General features: G+C 29.5%; 2 protein-coding genes across 2 annotated transcripts; one reads left to right on the forward strand and one right to left on the reverse strand.

Annotated features, from left to right (window-relative positions):
* Positions 1-1,151: 1,151 nt before the first annotated feature.
* On the reverse strand, positions 1,152-2,062 carry LOC131607753 (vacuolar iron transporter homolog 4-like). Its single transcript, XM_058879718.1, has one exon. The coding sequence runs from the start codon at positions 1,980-1,982 to the stop codon at positions 1,299-1,301; it is 684 nt and encodes a 227-aa protein (XP_058735701.1). The 5' UTR covers positions 1,983-2,062; the 3' UTR covers positions 1,152-1,298.
* A 9,124-nt stretch (positions 2,063-11,186) lies between these two features.
* Positions 11,187-12,144, forward strand: LOC131607752 (vacuolar iron transporter homolog 1-like). Its single transcript, XM_058879717.1, has one exon. The coding sequence runs from the start codon at positions 11,309-11,311 to the stop codon at positions 11,999-12,001; it is 693 nt and encodes a 230-aa protein (XP_058735700.1). The 5' UTR covers positions 11,187-11,308; the 3' UTR covers positions 12,002-12,144.
* The last annotated feature ends 2,035 nt before the right edge of the window (positions 12,145-14,179 follow it).

Below are 14,179 nucleotides of genomic sequence, written 5' to 3' on the forward strand. Positions count from 1 at the left end.
CAGCCAGCTTTTCTTCTTCAGCAAGCATTGCTTGCATGTCTTCCACGCTTCCTTGTCTGCCTTTTCTCGCCCAGCGCATCACCCTTTTGATAGCTCGCTACCCCTTTCTTCACCATGAAGTACTTGCATCTAGTTATGCCACCTGACTTTGATTGCGCCTAGCGCGTCTATAGGCTTGCCATAACTGGCCTTTCTTCTTCATGATTTTATTTTTTGTCTGTTTTCCACGTGGTGATTCATGGTTTTCTAGCTCTTTTCACTTGTTTTTTATTAATGCATGCAAGAAAAATTCAAACAAGTGTCCTCTTACTTTTCATAAATAAATCGAAGATTTTTTTAACAATTGCTTGTGAAATAAATCAATAAAAACTTACGTATTTAATGTAAATCTGATAGTTAAAACATAAAGATTAAGATGCATACAAATTCCCTACTAGTGGTCTCCCAAGTTAAAAGGAGGCACAAGCAAAAGACCCATCACTGCAGAAATGTGTAGCCATGGCTAAGGGCAAGATGTATGAGATCACACATGTGTTGAGTATTACACGAGGGAAAACGTCATAATCTAAAATGGAAAGTACTAGAGTTGTAGGAATCAACCATAACTCTACCAACGGATCCCATTGAAGCCAGCTCATTCAAGAGAAATGCAAGCTCATACTAGATCATATGGGAGAAGTTATACAGGAGAGACATCTCCATTAACCTTTTGAAATACACTCTCGTCAAAGTCCACAAGGGTATATATATGGGGACAACACCTCAAAGGAAGGGTCTTAGCTAAGAAGTTCCTTAAAGAAGGATGTTACTTGCTGTCAATGGTGAAAGTCCCAAGAAATATGTGATGAAGTGTAAAATAGTGTTTGAACTTTGAATAAATATTTTAAATATTATTATCCTTGAATTACCCCTAATGAACGTTTTCCTGTTTCTATTTCTTTTCAGCCAAGCAACATGTCTTGTATAATTACATACATAGTCTCATAGCCATAGATTAGATAGTCCAATTCAAATACCTTCATTCAAATATTAACTGAGGTTTTTTTTAGTCATAAGAGGTATTTAATACATGTTTATCAGTATAAGATAAATAGAAATCGCGCGATTCTGGTTTCATGTTTCCCAATAGTGAATATGGTTGATTAATAGTTATATTTATAGTTAACAATTGGCCTTATTGTTGATATTTAAACAATACTAATGATGATCATACTTTGATTAATATTCAATGCATGTTCAGACATATAAATAGTACTAATTAAGAACAATAGAAAATTGAAAACATTTACTAGTTAAAGTCAAAGTCCAGTAGTGCCAATGAGTTTGGTGAAACCAAAAGTAATGGCCATAGCCATCCAACCACCAATAAGAACCCTAACACAAGACCTCATCACTGGTGTTTTTCCAACCAATGCTCCAACTCCTCCAAACACTAACAGTGCCATGCTAACAACAGCAGCAACAACACCCATCCTAACCTTATGATCCTTTATAAATGCAGCTGCTAGCAATGGCATAACAGCACCAACAGAAAATGCCAGTGCTGATGCCAAGGCTGCCTGAAATGGATTCGGCAATTTCTCCCTTTCAGTACTTTCATCATCAACTACTCCATTATTATTATCATTAGCTTCTCTTTCTCTTTTTATCTGAGCTACCTCTATGTCATATTGTGTATACACAGACACAAACTCACCGATCGCCATGCTACAAGCACCAGCTACCAAACCAGCAAAACCTGCAAGAAGCATCACACTGATGTCTTCTTTTATAGCTCCAACACCAATCATCAATGAGGCAACAGTGATTAGTCCATCATTGGCTCCTAACATGGCTGCTCTAAGCCACTGTGCTCTTTGAAAGTAATCAATGTTGTTGCTTTCTTTATCAGTTTTGAGAGTTCTATTTGCATGCATAGGAATATCAATCTCCAAACTGTTTGGGGTGATTCCATTAACTCTTGCTCCAAGTTGGAAGGCCATGAAGGAGAAGTTAAGGTGCAATGCTTTTGGTATAGAAAATAAAAGGAAGTTGGATTATGATATTAAGAGCTTGTGGAGAACTCATGCTTCTTATGAAAGGTATTTATAGACAGAGAGGGAACATGATGATTAATTAACTTTGGGTATAGTGTATAATAATTGCTACATAAATTAATATTAATCTGAGCAGGTAGTGAGGATGGCACTAGCTCCAAGTTGGCGACAATTTTTTAATTAAGCAATAATTTTGGCACGCATTTAAAAATTCATTGCGAAAAAGTGGGTCCTAGTCTCAGATATTACATCTCAATAAATTTACAATATGATTTTTCATATATTTTATATGGACATTTTGAATATCAGGAAGAAGAATATAAATATGATTGTTTCCGTTCGGGTCAAGACCCAAGCCACATAATCTCGGATCATTGTGTCTAAAAGGCTAATTACAATTTTTTTTCGATAAATAACTCTTGCATTAAAGAATAGAGTACTAGGGGTACTCAACCCTTACAAGAAGAAAATATATACAAAACCTGCAACCCAACATTCAGTCCCAGCATATAACAAGCTCAATTGCACAACTCAATTGCACAACGACGGGTTTTTAAACCATTCGTAAAAAACCTGATGGTATATAACCAAAGAAACTAAAGCGGTTTATAGAATTGATAAAGCCTGATGATTATTCTTCAAATTTAGCATAGTGCGTCAACGCTAATACTGAGGAGTTGCATGGTATGAAAAGTCACGATTTTCATGTTTTTATGAAACAATTACTTCCAATTGCATTCAGTTTACTACTCAATCATGTGCTTAATCCACTAACTGAAATTAGTCAATTTTTAAGAAATATTTATGTGTCAGCTATAAGAGTGGATGACATCATTAAGTTGGACCAAAATATTTCAGTCATTCTCTGTAAGTTGGAACAAGTATTTTCGCCTGATTTTTTTGACTCCATGGAACATCTACACGTGCATCTTGCATATGAAGCATATCTTGGCGGCCCTGTTTAATATAGTGGATGTATCCGTTTGAAAGGTTCATGGGTGATTCAAAACGGTCGGTGAAAAATAAAGTTAAAGTTGAAGGATCAATATGTGCACATTACTTGCATCGGGAAACATCACATTTTTGCAGTCACTATTTCAATCACTTGATATTAACTCCCAAAATCATAAGGAATATCGTGAATGTTAACGAAAGAAGTCAATTTACCTTATCAGTCTTCGAGCTTCTAGGTCGTCCCTCTAGAAAGAAGTGTGTGCATTGGTTGACCCAAAAAAATGTAATATGCACATGTTCATGTCTTGATTAATTGTGTTTACGTTAAACCATATCTTAAGTAACTATACCCCAATTGTTTAATTTTCTTTATAGCGTGAATATAAAACTTATTACCTTGAAACTTATAGTGTGTTTCTTTTTAGGAAATTTAACACCTCCTATTTTCATAGCACCGGTGTACAAGCAACATCCAGTGACATACATGCTCATTTTCCAACATGGTTCAAGGAGAAATTGTCATGCATTATTGCACCGACTCAAGAAATACTCCATTTGAGAAACTTGTCTAAAGGCCCTATCAGAGCGCAAATGAATGGCACACATACTTCGTGAACGGATATAAATTTCACACTGAAGAATTGACTGAAGGAAAAAACCTTAAACAGTGGTGTATTTGTAAAAGGAGTTACAGATGGTGGTGAAGACGACTTCTATAGCTTTGTTAATCATATCTACAAGTTAGTATACAAGTATTTGGACTCAGAAAATAAAGTTGTCTTATTTTATTGAGATTGGTACGATCTATCTGCCAGAGGCACAAACAAAAATAGATAAAACATATGGTATTGTTGAGATTCGAATGGACCGAAGGTAGAAAGAGTAGGACTCTTTCATAATGTCACATATTGTTAGGCAAGTTTATTATGTTCCTTATCCTTCAATTGTGTCACGTAAACGAGGGTGTTTTGTTGTAATCGAAACAAAACCATTGGGTCATATTGAAACTGGAAATCTAGTGGAAGATGTTTCTTACCAAGTTGATAAAGTTGAACAAATTAATGATGTGATTGCAGTTAAACAAATTAGAAGTTTGTCTGATACAGTGGTTGAGTGGAATTAAGTTGATGCATCTATATTGTTGGTTGAAAATAATGTGGATGAAGAGCATGAAGAATTTTGATCTAAGGACAATATCACATCAGATGATGAGAATGATATGGATGAAGAGCATGAAGATTTTGAATAACGAATATATATTGATGAGAATGTGTTTTTGTAATTTTACTTAATGAACCATGTATTGAATGTGTTAATGAATATATATTGATGAGAATGTTTTTGGTGTTGACGAATTGAATGTTTTTGTATTAATGAATATGGATTAAATGTGTATTTTCTATAAATAGGTAAAATGCCACCTCGATCTGATAAGGGTAAGGATAGTGGTAGTGGTAAGAAGACCCATTGTCAGCGCCCGAGGATAATAGTATTTGAGGCACCTCAGTCGGCCATGTGTCCTCACCCACAGAGTCGGATAGATTTTATGTCCATGGTTAGTTCTCAGCCTCTTCTGACATTACTCTCCCATCATAAGTATCCTATGTTCTCATCTAGGAGTCCATTTTTTATTAGCCCATCTAGGGGACATAGTTATCAATTTCAGCATATTATATGACCTAGCTATCAATACCACAAGAAGGGGTATAGTTTTCCACCTCCCTCACAAGTACCCTCATCCTTCCAGCAAACTAGGGGATTCCGCAACCCACATGAATCTTCTTCAAACTTCTTCTCTTAGCCAAGGTAATGTCACTGCTACTCTTCCACCAACCACACATCCTTCCATAATGAAGGTAAATCTCAAATATTTGCTTATAAGTGTTGCTCCCTATACTCTTGGATCATTGATTCAGGAGCTAGTGATCATATTTTCTCATATCTTTCATGGTTTCATACATATAAAGTTATCAAGCCTATGAGTGTCAAACTTCCTAATGGTCAAATTTATTTAGCTAAGCATCTTGGTTCTATCAAATTTTCTCCTAATTTTGTCATCGATAATGTTCTTTACATTGCTGACTTTTCTATCAATCTTATTTCAGTCTCATAGTTATGTAAACAATCCAAATATAAAGTAAGTTTTACTCATGATCATTGTTTTATTCACGATCCTATAACCATGCAGATGATTGGTTTGGCTGAAAGCTTCAAAGGATTGTATCACTTGATTCTTAAAGATAAGCATGGTGATTATCATGCTGCCTACCACTCCTCAGCCTGCAGCCTACCTGACATTGTTTTATGGCATTTTAGATTAGGTCATCTTTCACCTAGTAGAATGTTATCCCTTCATAGTGTTTTACCTTTTATTGTTGTAGACAAACATGCTACATGTGATGTATGCCATTATGCCAAACACAAGAGAAATCTTTATCATTCTAGTTTCAATAAATCCAAACTTCTTTTTGAAATGATACACTTTGACATTTGGGGTCCATTGCTATCAAATCTTATCATGGCCATTCCTATTTCTTGACTATTGTAGATGATTTTAGTAGATATACTTGGATCATACTAATGAAAACTAAATCTGAAACAAGGCAAAATGTCATAAATTTTATCCAAATGATTCAAACCCAACATAATTCCAAAGTCAAGGTCATTATAAGTGATAATGGCCCTGAATTCATCATGCCTCAATTTTATACTACCAAATGCATTTTACACCAAACCAGACTCTGATACCATGTTCAGAAACTGAAATAGGTTCATGACTGAACTCGATGATAAATAATGTGAAGCTAAAACTCTATTGATGGAGCTTGAATGAAAAGAAGAATAGAAAGAAGTGAAGTCCTATTTCCTTTATTATTGAATGAGCATAGAATACATGAATGATATATATATATATATATATATATATATATATATATATATATATATATATATATATATATATATATATATATATAAATAACAAACTTTTTAACTACTTGCAACTAACTTTCCCTGAGTAGTAAAACTGTAACTAACTGTGTAACAAAACGGAAAAATGAAAATAGTGAGCTACAGAAGCAAGTGTTTTAACAGTAAAAACAACTATGAACAAATAATTAATTCGTTTGAATTTATTCCATGAAGACCAAGTACACTGTTTTATGATCAACTAATTTTATGTTAAATAAATACTCAAGGTAACAAATTGAAATAGAATATTTTTGTTAAGGAAATTGAAAAATAAATATGAAAAAAGAAATCCAAGATATAGCCAGTGTTAAAAAGAATGCCAGATAGTGGGAGCCTAAACACGAGAGCATTTGATATATAATAATGTAAAATATTGAGAGAAAGAGTTGCATATAATATATGATGGAGTGTGCACGCCACAAGACAAGTGGGAACCAAAGTGTGTATTAATAAATTGAAGGGAGTGTGGTATCCACGCGAAAGCTAGCCATGGGGTGCGCACAAAGAAAGACAGCCAAAACTTAGCACTTAGTTAAAAAAGTTCCCCTCGTGGTGGCCTAATTATTACTTTCTCGCAACTTTTTAGTATACTATTTTTATCATAAAAAGTATAAAAGAGTCCAATATTCCACAAAAGAGGAAAAGGAAACTAAGACCTGAAAAAAAGTGTTGAATAGGAACTCAAACACCCAACAGCTACGCTACAATCAGTTAACTAGAAAATCTAAATTTTAGGACTCAAGAAAGAAATGGTGGGAGTTTATCTCGTCAGACAAGAGGCGAGATCGTCAACCCAGGTCAGAAAAGTATAAGGAAACCCTACACACTTACCAACAAACCACTTCCAAGAAAAAAATTTTAACTAACATACTTCAAAAAACATAACATTGTTATGCGAAGATTAATCAAATCACTGAATGTTTATTCAACGCGTGCATTAGATGACATAAGCTAGAGCAAATGATCAAGATTAAGTAAAACAAGTTTGGAGGTAAGACTAGAGTTGTTTGTTTATAATTCAGTTCTATTAGGCTTTGTTTGTGAGTTTGGGGGCAGAGGGGAGAGGAAGGTTTTCAAAAACGAAATTTTAAAAAAATATAGAAAAATATTTGACATTTTTTGAAAAATTAATTTTGTTTAAAATGATAAAAAAGTCATTATCATGACTATATTTTTAATTTTCATAATACTATAACAACCTAAAAGATATTTGAAAAATTTATGTAAGTCCTCCAAAACCCTCCTAAATTCTCCTTCAATACAATTTTTGAGTTCCTAATTTTATGGGGGTTTTTGGTGTTATAAATAAAATCAAACCCTCCAAAATCCTCCTATCCAAAACCTTTCGAACCATTATATAAGGTTATTCGAACCGTACAAAAGTTTCAAACCGTTCATATGCTTAGAGCAAGGCACAACCTTTGATCTCCACTTTTAGTATACTCACCTTAAATTTTGAACTGACTTTGGCATTGAAGTGTTAACCATGCCGGTTCACTCTGCGCCACCTTAAAGGAGATCGGAGTCACCGTACAAAATCACAACTTATCCAACTATCATCAATCACTTACAGTTTCTTCGTGGAGCCCGATCATCTATTTCTGATTCCCGAATAGAACAAGAGTAAAATTAAATCAAATTTAAATATCGACATCAAAAAAAACTAAAACTATGAAAGCTCGTCTGTTCCCGCACTTTTTGCTTTATTTGTTTTTTTATTAGTAATGTGTAAATAAACAACATTTTTAAGGTATTAAGTCCACACACCTAAAAAAAATTATTTTCAAACCTTCACCTATTTTCAAATCTCTTAAGCAATCGCTTCTAGCCCTTAAATGTGCTGATCAATTAAGAAAGCAACGTGTCACTTTCTAATAAATTGGAATTTGTACAAGAATTTTAATCAATTACTAGTAACAAACCCGTGCATACGCACGGGTTCTGGTCTGGTACGCGCATTTATTTACATAATATATTTATTTTAAATAGAATATTTAAAATGAAAAAATATTTAGATCAATAATAAATTTTTCGTATATCAAAATATTTAGATCAATAAATTTTTTTTTCCTCTTATATCATTCTTGGGTCATAAATATTTGAATCATAAATATCATTTTTCTTATATATAAATATGTAGACAAGAATATATTTTTTCCCGTATTCAAATATTATTTATGTTTAGGTATTATTTACAAAAATATTTGGATAAATTGTAACTTTTTGTATATAAAAATATTTAGATCAATAATAGATTTTTTCTCATATACCATTTTTGAATAAATTTTTTATGGATCTAAATACCATTTTTCGTATATAAAAATATTTAGATCAATAATAATTTTTTTCCATATACAAATATTATTTTTGTTTAGGTATCATTTATAAAAATATTTGAATGAATAGTAAATTTATGTATAAAAAAATATTTAGATCAATAATAGATTTTTTCCCGTATATCATTTTTGAATAAATTTTTTTTGGATCATAAATTCCATTTTTTATATATAAAAATATTTAGATCAATAATAGATTTTTCCCGTATTTAAATATTATTTATGTTCAGTATCATTTACAAAAATATCTGAATCAATAGTAAATTTTTTTATATAAAAATATTTAAATCAATAATAGACTTTTTCCCGTATAACATTTTTGAATTAAAATTTTTGGATCAAAAGTACCATTTTTCATATAGAAAAATATTTAGATCAATAAAAAAAATTTCCCGTAGACAAATATTATTTATGTTTAGGTATCGTTTACTAAAATATCTGAATCAATAGTAAATTTTTGTATATAAAAATATTTAGATCATTAATAGATTTTTTCCCTTATACCATTTTTGAATTAAATTTTTTTGGATTATAAATACTATTTTTCATATAGAAAAATATTTAGGTCAATTATAGATTTTTTTCCGTATACAATATTATTTATGTTTAGGTATCGTTTATAAATATATCTGGATCAATAGTAAATTTTTGTATATAAAAATATTTAGATCATTAATAGATTTTTTCCCGTATACCATTTTTGAATTAAATTTTTTTGGATCATAAATACTATTTTTCATATAGAAAAATATTTAGGTCAATTATAGACTTTTTCCCGTAAACAATATTATTTATGTTTAGGTATCCTTTATAAATATATCTGGATCAATAGTAAATTTTTGTATATAAAAATATTTAGATCATTAATAGATTTTTTCCCGTATACCATTTTTGAATTAAATTTTTTTGGATCATAAATACTATTTTTCATATAGAAAAATATTTAGGTCAATTATAGATTTTTTCCCGTATACAATATTATTTATGTTTAGGTATCGTTTATAAATATATCTGGATCAATAGTAAATGTTCGTATATAAAAATATTTAGATCAATAATAAATTTTTTCCCGCATATCATTTTTGAATTAAAATTTTTGGGATCATAAACACTATTTTTCATATAGAAAAATATTTAGATCAATTATAGATTTTTCCCGTATACAAATATTATTTATGTTTAGGTAATGTTTACAAAAATATCTATATCAATAGTAAATTTTCGTATATAAAAATATTTAGATCAATAATAGATTTTTTTCCCGTATACCATTTTTGAATAAATTTTTTTGGATCATAAATATCATTTTCCGTATATAAAATATTTAAATCAATAATAAATTTTTTCCGTATACAAATATTATTTTTGTTTAGATATCATTTATAAAAATATTTGAGTGAATAGTAAATTTTTGGATAAAAAATATTTAGATCAATAATAGATTTTTTCCTATATACCATTTTTGAATAATTTTTTTTAATCATAAATACTATTTTTCTTATATAAAAATATTTAGATCAATAATAAATTTTTCTGATACAAATATTATTTATGTTTAGGTATCATTTACAAAAATATCTGAATAAATAGTAAATTTTTGTATACAAAAATATTTAGATCAATAATAATTTTTTCCCTTATATTAATTTTTATTAAAATTTTGTGGATCATAAATATCATTTTTTTTTTAAAGAGTAAATGAAGTATAGAGAGATTAGGGTAGAAAACTAAAAAGGTGAAGAGAGAGAAAGAATGGTGAAAATAAGTTATAATATAGTTGAATAAAATACTAAGATATAATAGACAATTGTGTGGATAGACCAAAAAACCAACAATTTTAATAGGTGTACAAAAAGTAAGGATGGGTAATTTTGTAAAAACCAGAGCCACTTATTTTCTTATATTATAGATAATTTTTTTTAATCAATTAGAGAGCAAATCAAACTTAAGAGTTTTCTTATTTTTTAGGTCTAATCAATTAGTGTCGGCAAGAGCTTGTGATTAACGATTAAATTATTGAAATTTTTATGATAAGATTAATTTTTTTAATTATAAAATAATTTTGTCATTTTTGTAAGATTTTATTATTTTCCTATATAACCAAACAACCTTAGGGGGTTTAGTGCCCCTTAACCACATTTTCTTAAGAAGTTTAGTAAAATAATAATCGATTAAGTAAGAGGTATAATAGATTAGATAATCAATAGAAGCTTAGTAATGGACAATGATGATGTGTAGTGAATGTTTAGAGATAATCGGTAAGCTAGTCTCCATCCCAATATTTCTAAATTGCATAAATACAACAATATCTTACTACTTGGCTCCATCCTCTAAACTACATTACATCTCATATGCTTCTAACTTAAAAATATAAACAATTCCACCGTAAATTGCTATGTGTTGCATTGCATCACTAGTTAGCTAAGTAAATTGCACCTTATTGGAGCAAAACAATATAATTAATTAGAATGAATAATATATAATGATACTAAACTTTTGATCCTTCTATAAATTGATACCATAAACTTCAAAGTGGTTTTAAATTATGAGTTATTCTTCTAATCAAACACTTTAGTCGGCTATTCATAGCTCAATAACGAATTTATAAATTACACGATACGATTCTAATTCTAAACTTTTATATACTTGTATTGAGTCAAAAAAATAATTGATTGATATTTTCAAACCCATCAAACTCTTCATTAAAATGTTTATTTTATGTACATTTTGATCTTTGTAGTTCTCATCAAGCCAAGTCATACAAAAAATTTAATAGAATAATTATCTTTGTTAGCTGGCCTATATAATAAAATATGAAACATCGATAATATTCTCTCTATACAAATGACATTATTTCTCATATATTATACTCTCTATTTTTATTTTGTTTTTATTTAAGAGTTTCTATTAATTTGTGACTGTTCTATTTCCAATACATCTCTTTTCTCTAACACTATCTTTTGTTATAGAAATATGTTTAAATAAAGCACTTAATTAATAAGCGTTTATAGCATGAAGAGAGTGTGTCCATTACAACTAGAAGCAACCCTTTCCTCATTTTCCTTTATGGCTTCACCTTGTAACCCTAAAAGTGAAAATAATGACATAGAATCAAAACCAAACCATGTTGAAGAAAGTGAAGAAAACAACAACATTGATTATTCTCAAAGAGCACAATGGCTAAGAGCAGCTTTACTAGGAGCAAACGATGGTTTGGTATCAATAACATCATTGATGTTAGGTGTTGGAGCAGTGAATGAAGACATCAAAACAATGCTTCTTGCTGGTTTTGCAGGACTAATTGCAGGTGCATGCAGCATGGGAATTGGAGAGTTTGTTTCTGTTTATACTCAACTTGACATAATAGTAGCTCAAATGAAAAGAGAGAACATAATTAGCAACACTATTGATGAAGATGAAAAGCTATTACCAAATCCTTTTCAAGCTGCTATAGCATCAGCAATTGCATTTTCTTTTGGTGCTAGTGTTCCATTGCTAGGAGCAGCATTGGTTAGGGACTATAAAATAAGGTTGGTGGTTGTTGTTGTTATGGCTAGTTTGGCTTTGTTTGTGTTTGGTGGGGTGGGAGCAATGCTTGGTAAAACATCATTGAAATGGTCTTGTTTTAGAGTAGTGGTTGGTGGTTGGATGGCTATGGTTATTACTTTTGGATTCACCAAATTAGTTGGATATAGTTCACTTTGAGTGTGGTTAATTACTAGATATTTCCTTTTACAAAAAAAAGATAGCTTTACTTGTTTATTCTAAGTCAAATTATGTTAGTTTTTTTTTTTTGTGATATCAGGTCAAGATTTTAACAACTTCTTTCAAGTAAATGAGCCTTGAATTAAAATTTGAATCAATATTAATAGGGGGTGTTTAAATTGAAACTAATCTAAATATAAACTGTAAATTGATAAAAAATAAAAAATTATAAAAAAAAACAATATTATTGAATGTGTTTTCCATAAAATAAATTATTAAATATGTTTGAATGTCATTTTGTAAAAATTAATTGGCTCAAATTAGAATTAGATTTCAGATTGATTTTTAAAAATTGACATAAACCGAACCATATATATATATATATATATATATATATATATATATATATATATATATATATATATATATATATATATTGATTTTTATCATTATCGTATAGAGTCTAATTCACTTATTCTTTACCTATTTACATAAAAATAATGGTTACAAAGTTTAGTTGAAAATGTATTTAGCAAAGATAAAGGACTCGTTTGTTTTGGATTTTTTTTAAAATAATTTTTATAGTGTTACAAATTTTGTGAAAAAAAGTTTTACAAAAAAAACTTTTTATAAAAGTTTCAAATGAAAATTTTGTTTGAATAGTTATTCTTAAATTGTGATTTTAGATATTTCATTTATCTATGGGAAAAAAATTTGTATATCAAAATTTTAAAAAATCACTTAATTTTGAAGCTATTTCAAATAGATTTTCATAAAAATCATTTTTAAAATACAACTTTATGAAAAAATTGCGATTTTGACTAAATTTTGATCTTCAATAATTTATGTTTATGTTCTAGGATGTCAAAATTAGTGTTTCATTTTAGAAAAAACGAATATAAAAAAACTTGTAATATTTTGAAAAATAGTATTGAAAAATTTATTTTCAAAAGTAAAAAGAAAAAATCCATTTTTTTTTAAAGCTGAAACAAAGAGGCCTAAAATTTTCAGAATAATTGATGAAATGTTATCCCATGATATACTAAAGAAGGTGATGAAATGAAAATTGATAATGTATTTATGCATTTTAATTTTAATATATATATATATATATATATATATATATATATATATATATATATATATATATATATATATATATATATATATATATATATATATATATATATATATATATATATATATATATATATATATATATATATATATATATATATATATACTCAACAGTCAGTACAAATTATTTTATTCTATTGGATCGCTGAGACATAAAAAACTGATAATGATTTTGATCTTGTCTTGCTAATAGAGTATGCTACTTTTAGTGGATTTTCTTATTGTCAAAGTGGCTTGTGCCTTGTGAGGTTCGCGTGGAATGCATACTCTCTTGAATTTTTTAATGAAACAAATTGTTAGTTGTCATTTCCATAACGTTTTTTTTTAAATCAAGAAATATATTATAAAGAACCACCTCCCGTTCGATAATACAACGACAAAAAACGAAACAAAAAGAAAATTACAAACCGATTACAACTTAACTTAAGTAGAACAATGGGTTATTGCTAAACTCGTAGAAGATATAATTGGAATGGGTAATTTTCCCAATATAAGACCACCTCCAAACAATTGTCTTACAACTCCACACCACGTCCCTCGAATTCCACGACCCATTGTTAAACACAATGTCGTTCCTACGCATCCAAAGACTCCATAAAATGGCTATCCAAATGGTTCCCGCTTTAGCTTTTTTGACTTTCTTAGACCGACAAAAAGAGCTCCAATACATAAAACTCTCCTTGAAATCTAGACCACTTTTATAAGGTAATCCAATCCAATCGGCCACTTCTCTCCAAACAATATCGGAGTTCCGACAAGATAGAAACGAGTGAAAGAGCGATTCAATACCTTCGGAACAAAAAGCACAACCCAAATTTGAGTTAGAATCTAAAATACCTTTCATCAATAGAGAATCCTTAGTAGGGACTTTGTTGATGAAGCATTTCCAACCAAAAACCTTCACCTTCAAAGGGGCCTCAATCTTCCATAAATCAATGAAAGCCGAATCATATCGATTAGCCGGTCCAAAAGGAACTAAAAGACTATCAAGAAAATAGTAGCAAGAAGCAACAGAATAAACACCGTCCTTTTGAAGTTTCC

The sequence above is a fragment of the Vicia villosa genome, linkage group LG5, assembly GCF_029867415.1.
Source record: "Vicia villosa cultivar HV-30 ecotype Madison, WI linkage group LG5, Vvil1.0, whole genome shotgun sequence".
NCBI lineage: Eukaryota > Viridiplantae > Streptophyta > Magnoliopsida > Fabales > Fabaceae > Vicia > Vicia villosa.